Source organism: Terrapene carolina, unplaced genomic scaffold (genome assembly GCF_002925995.2).
Source record: "Terrapene carolina triunguis isolate 2854851 unplaced genomic scaffold, T_m_triunguis-2.0 Scaffold85, whole genome shotgun sequence".
Classification (NCBI taxonomy): Eukaryota; Metazoa; Chordata; order Testudines; family Emydidae; genus Terrapene; species Terrapene triunguis.
In genome coordinates this window covers 49,665,336-49,671,729 of record NW_020664436.1, presented here as the reverse complement: position 1 = coordinate 49,671,729, position 6,394 = coordinate 49,665,336, and the positions used below count along the sequence as shown (strand labels likewise).

Genomic DNA, 6,394 nt, shown 5'->3' with positions numbered 1-6,394 from the left:
CGCCAGGGTAAGCACCCTGGCGAGCCGCGTGCCGAACGTTGCCGACCCCTGCACTAAACCTAAATTTCATGCCTGAATTGTTCAACCAGCTTCCTTTCGTTACTTCTTCATTTTAATTCTGACAGAATTTTAGGCCCATTCAGTAATTGCAATAAATTAAGCTTCATTAATTGTTGACTAGTTAGATAACACCAACAATGTACAAGGCAATCACATTGCTACCCTTTATTGTTGCAAAGATAATCTTTCAAGTCAAAGTGTTGACATCTTCTCTTCCTGTCCCCAGATAGAATGCTTCTGTGCCTTTGCTGGTTTTGCCAAAGGGTAGCAGAGTGAAATTAACAAATCTAGTCAATTTCATGGCTACTATTCTAACCCATGTAGAGGTCAATGAAATTGTCAATAATCATGTCAATTTCATACTAATTGGAAAAGCGATAAGAGCAGCAAGCTGCAGCTGGAATTCTTCGGGAAGAAAGGAAGTATCATAGTAGTAGGGCTAGATAAGGACAAGAAAAATAAAGACACCTCCCTTGGCAGTAACCCAGAGGCTCTGAAGGAGGCATACAATGGCAGAAACATTTCCTTCCCTTGGCAGCAGCTAGGAGATTTTAAGTGAGAAAAGTAAAAACCCCAAGAGCCTTCCCAAAAGCTACTGATTGTTGCAGCTTCAAATTATCAGACACCTTGCATCCAGAGGCTGATACATAAGATGGTGTACTCCAGAAAAGTTCAGAGACCACATTCCATAGGGATGGGGGGATGGGCATCTGAGCAGAGCATTACCCAGGGCCTCATTTATGGGGTCTCCCATTCCTATCTTTCAGAAGTGCATCTAGATAGCAGACAACTACTAACTGAATTAGTTAGTAAACCTAAGATTTTTTTGAGCTATTTTTTAAAAATAAATTAGGTTAGAGATGCATGCCCCTATGGACAGTATTTGGCTTTTGCTGCCATATAGAGCAGGGGTGGGCAAACTTTTTGGGCCGAGGGCCACATCTGGGTGGGGAAATTGCATGCAGGGCCGGAGCAGGGGGTTGGTGTGTGGGAGGGGGTGTGGTGTGCAGGAAGGGGCTCAGGGCAAAAGATTGGGGCAGAGGAGGGTTGCGGGATGTATGAGGGGGCTCAGGAAAGGGGTGCGTAGTGCAGGAGGGGGTGCAGGGCAGGGGTGCAGGAGGAGTGCGGACTGTCGGAGGGGGCTCAGGGCAGGGGGTTGGGGTGCGCAGGATGGGTGCAGGGTGCAGCAGGGGGCTCAGGGCAGGGGGTTGGGGTGCAGGAGAGGTGTGGGGTCTACGAGGGGGCTCAGGGTAGGGAGTTGGGGTGCAGGAGGGGTGCGAGGTGCAGGCAGGGGGCTTAGGGCAGGGAGTTGGGGGGCGGGGTGCAGGTGGGGTTCAGGCTCAGGCCTGGCACCGCTTACCTAAAGGGGCTCCGGGGGGGCAGCGGCACACACCGGGGCCAGGGCAGGCTCCCTTCATGCACTGCCCTTGCTGCGCCTCCAGGTACCTCCTCCGAAGGTCCCATTGGCCGCGGTTCCCCGTTCCCAGCCAATGGGAGCTGCGGGGGGCGGTGCCTGGAGGCAAGGGCAACGCACAGAGCCCTCTGCCCCCCAGCCCAGGGGCCGCAGTTGTGCTGGCCGCTTCTGAGAGCGGCGCAGGACCAGCGGTGCCACGGGGGGCAATCCCGCGAGCCGGATCCAAAGCCCTGAGGGGCCGGATCCAGCCCGAGGGCCGTAGTTCGACCACTCCTGATATAGAGGCAGAATGACATGGTATATTTCACAGTACTTTGATTAAATTCATATAAATTATGGCAAGGTTTTTACATTTATATAGCTTTTGTTCAAAAGCCATCGAAATAAGTAAGCAAAAGATGCATTACCTAAGTGTGCAATTATGCTATTATATGCCAGAGTTCCAACTGCCAGAACTAAAGGAGCTCACTTTCAAGTCTGATCTCTCATCACAAGAGTTTCTATCCTGAAATTCTGATGCCAAACCTAATATAATCTGAATTTGAAAACCTGATGCAGGCACATGAGGCTGAAGGGAAAGTGAATTTATCATTCTATAATCATAAATACTGGAATCTCTTGATAGTCCTACAAGGGAATAAGCAATTCCAAGGTTTTACCCACTCCAATGTAGCAGGTTGTTTTGGTACCCAAACCCTGTAGTGCCCGGTGCCCCTTTATCAGCACATGGAGACAAAAGGGGTCTACGTGGAACCTTTTTGCCTCCCTACTGCCATTTGACACCACAACTCCTCTGGCAGCCAACTGCCACCATCTCTGAGCTCCCATCAAGTCCAGGTTCCACAGGATGGAGTGGAGGCCACACAAGTTACTGCAGGCCCTGCCACCACACACCAAAGCCTGTGTGGTGGGGCTTGCAAAGAAACGATGTGTGTGTATGTGTAAGGGAGCATGCAGTGGAAGTGGCACACCATCCAGCCAGGATATGCAGGTATCATCTTACCTCTACTTGCAGAAGCAGAGGGGATTACTGATACCTGCTGTTACTGCACTGGTTAAAAAAAAAAAAAGGAAGAAAAACGTTATTGTAAACGTTTTAGCTAACATGTTCCAAACACATACAGACGTGGTCAAAACTTAGCTCCAAATTCTCTCACAGTCAGACTGCTCCCTCCTTTTGTAAAATAAGAGGAAAAGAGCATTTAACATGATCATTTTGGTTCTATAAAGTCTTTATGACTCTGATAGGCCGTTGCTATTTCCTCCCATTTACCTTACCCATTTGATAACAAGAAGCTCTGGATGGCCTAAATCTTTTTTGCCAGTGGAGCCAGACTGATTATAGCAGATAGTTTACTGTACACACTGCCAGCAAGTCAAATAGTTTCAAATTTGCTACTGCAACTGTGTATACATTATATATCAATTGCATATATCATGGTAGAGCATGGAGTTCAGGGACTTTCGTGGCAACTGTTTTACTCTATATACATAGTTCTGTTTAATCCCGTCTGTCATGAATGTTTTATGCAATTGATATATAATGTATACACTTCCATGCATACAAATATAAAGACTATCCCAAATTTTGGTTCAGCACAAAGGTATTGTTGAAATATTCACACTGGACCTAATTTTAAAAAGTTCTGAGCTCCAGCTGAAGTAAATGGGAACTGCAGGAGCTCAGCACCTTTGAAAATCAGGCCCAATGTGCCCTGGTACAGTAGCGGGGACAATAGTCAAAACACACTATATGGATATTTTAAATTGTGCTCTGTAAACAACCAGTGCTCCAAAGAGCACTGCCTGGTGGTTTGTCAAGAGCTGGCTTAATATTATTAGTTCCTCCTTCTTTTCCCCCAAATCACATTAAAGGAAACTATTTAATGTGGTTTAGCTAATATTATTTTTTTCCATGTAAACAATGTGGTGGCCTGAGGGATATTATTTAAGCACCAGCGAAAGAGATGATGGTCCAAGAAATAAGCTCTCTGTCAAGACATGGAACAAACCACAAGCATGTCCAAGAATCTGTTTTAAACTATACTGCCATGTGCTAGCTCAATAAAAGAATAAAAACACCAAGAAAGAAAAGCTTTGTAAGAATTAAAATACTACGTAAGGCCCTGATCATACAGTTACATCGGGTGGACCCTTATTCCCATCCAGAGCCCTATTGACTCCACCCCAGCGGAATATGCAAAACTCAGGTAGGTGCTCACCTAATACAGAATCAATTACTAGAGTAGAAAATTGGGGGTCACTGACTAAAAGGAGAGGAGCCACTAACCAACTAATGTGGCAGAGAGTGAGACAGTGACACACTTTCTACTCCAATGTCCCAACTACCAGGAAGTGTGAGAAAGGTATTTCCTGAAACTGTCAGGAATAATAAAAAACATCTGATATGAAAAACTGGGCCTGACCCTATGAGAAAAGGGAAGAGATGGCATTGTGCTACATAGCCAACTGCCACCAGTTCAGGAGTGGCCAGGGATGACAGATGGTCTAGGAAATGGAACCTCAAACACAGTGTATAACCTCAGTCTGAGTGGGATGCACCTACCCCATCAATCACTTGTGGGGAGTCTGTCTTTTGCCGACACTGTGGTAAGGTTTGTATAGCATGTCATCCCAATAAAGTGCCATTGAATTGAGTTGACTCCACTGAAGAAAATGTGAAATGAGTGCTAGAGGTAGTAACTGACACATTACACCAATTGGGTCAAACTTATGTCCGATATGGACCGCATGTGGTTGTGACGGGTTGGATCACAGAAACCCCCTGTTAGCTAAAAACTCCGGGCAGCCCCAGGCCAGGGGTGACGCAGCCCCTCACTGGTCTGGATTGCACCCCAGAATGTCACACCCAGGAAAACAGGTAATCAAGTAGGTGACAAAAACATCCCACCACTCCTTGAAAGAGCGAAGCAGAGCCCTGGCAGTGGCTCCCCTGGGGAGCTGTACACTGTGGGCTCCCACAGGAAGCAGAGAACTAGGGCCCACGCCAGCCAGCGACACCGGGGCTGAGGGGCGAGAGCTGCGGCTCCCTGAGCGGGCTGCTGCCCAGGGGAAGGAGAGAAAGAGAAGGGGAAGCGAGGCAAGGGCAGGAAGCAGGGCGAGAGGCGATGGGCAGGGGCCGGTCGCTCACCTGCGTTGTAGAAGCGGTCCAGCACCGTGGTCTCCCCGAAGTCCAGCTTGGCGAAGTGCAAGGTCTCCAGGGAGGCCCCGACCGCCTCGCACGCCTCCCGCAGGCTCTGCAGGGCCCCGCTCTCCGCCGCCACCAGGAGCCCCTGGCTCTCCTCGTTGATCACGTAGGACACCGTGGTCCTCCTGGTGCAGCCGCCCTTGGCTCGGGCTCCAGTCCCCGCCACGGGGCAGGCAGCGCCGCTGTCCTCGTTCCAGTAGGTCCCGGCTGGCGGCGCGGCCGGGGCGGGGAGGAGGCTCCGGGCGCCCCCGTCGGCCCCCGGCGCTCTCCGGCTGACCCCGCCGAGCCCCTCCTCGTGCAGGCAGCCGCCGCCCGGCGGGCTGGGCACCGAGAAGCTGATCCCCTCGCTGCTGTCGCTCATCCCTGCGGAGCCCCGCGCCGCGTCCCCGGCTCTGCTGGTGCCGCTCGCCGGGGCTAAGCAGATGCCATGCTGCGCCGCCCGCCAGGCTCGCCCTGCCGCCCTAGCCCTCGCCGCCGGAGGCTCCGAGTCCTGCAGCCCGCCGCTGGGCGGGGAAAGCGGAGACGGTCCCGGCTTAGCAGCTGCCGTGGTCTCGCAGAGCCGGGAGGGCAGCGCAGTCCCGCCGGGTGCCTGCCAAGGGCACCATTGCGCGCCCCTTCCCCCCCGCGCTGGGCTGGGCTGGCTTCACCTGCAGGGAAGTGACCACCTGGCGAGCGGCTCTGCTGGCAGCCGGGCACAGCCTCTCCCCGAAGTCACTGCACTTCTTCGCCCGCTCCTCCCCGGGCAGACGCTCCTCCTTCGCCTCTTGCCGCCAGCGCAGCTCCCTCCGGCGGACTGGCTGCCCCGATCAGCTCCTCCTGCAGCGCACAAACCACTTGTGGGATTGCTGCTGCTAGCTACTATGTATCGCCGCTTGAGCCAGCTATGGCTGCAACCGCAGAGCGAGCATCAACCGCACCGGAGGCAGCCCAGAGCTGCCCGGCTCCTCCCTTATTCCCTCCCCTTGCCCAGGATTATAAAGCGCCGCATTCCTGCGCTGAGCGCTCAGAGCCGCGCCAAACTTTAGGCAGGGTTTGGTACGCAACGTCGCAGGCTTTTTCTTGGGTTCGTACCAGCGGTTAGTTCGCTTCTTCTCTGCACAGCGCTCTCTGCTGCTCCTTCTGTGCTTGCTCCTTTGGATTTGTTGGGGGGCGGGTGCTCCTCAACAGATCTTGGTTGGGCTGCATTTGATTTTTTTTTTTAATAATAATTTCAGTGGATCCTGTTATTTTTTTATGTATCAATCAGGGCCGGCATTGGCTTTTTTGCCGCCCCAGGCAAAAAAGCCTCCGGCCGCCCCCCCCCTTGCGGCCCTGGGAGGAGGGCGGCGAGCCCCGGCTGGGGCTCGGCTCTCCCCCCGGCGGCCAGGGGGGAGGGCGCGGGGGGGAGGGCGGCCAGAGTGCCGAGGGGAGGGCGGCGAGCCCGGCTGTGGCCCCGCTCTCCCCGGCGGCCGGAGCGCCGCGCCGCCCCCCTCCAGGTGCCGCCCCAAGCACCAGCTTGGGTGCCTGGTGCCTGGAGCCAGCCCTGGTATCAATGTAAGTTTTCAGTTGTAGGAAATGTATGGGAGCGAGTCAGCCAATAATTATTTAACAATAGTATATGGTGAGCAGGGCTGGCTCCAGCATTTCTGCCGCCCCAAGCAAAAAAAAAAAAAAAAAGCCGCCGTCGCGGCCGGCGGCCATTGGGGGGAAAAAAAAGCCGTGATCGGCGGCGG

General features: G+C 53.0%; 1 protein-coding gene across 1 annotated transcript in view; it reads right to left on the bottom strand.

Moving 5' to 3' along the window:
- The window catches only part of MAP3K5 (mitogen-activated protein kinase kinase kinase 5), a 153,032-nt gene extending 147,540 nt beyond the window's left edge, over positions 1–5,492 (bottom strand). The window contains exon 1 of the mRNA XM_026649798.2: positions 4,626–5,492. Within this exon, the coding sequence (XP_026505583.1) occupies positions 4,626–5,043 (418 nt within the window). The 5' untranslated portion in view covers positions 5,044–5,492. The remainder of the gene's footprint in view (positions 1–4,625) is intronic.
- Between the last annotated feature and the right edge of the window lie 902 nt (positions 5,493–6,394).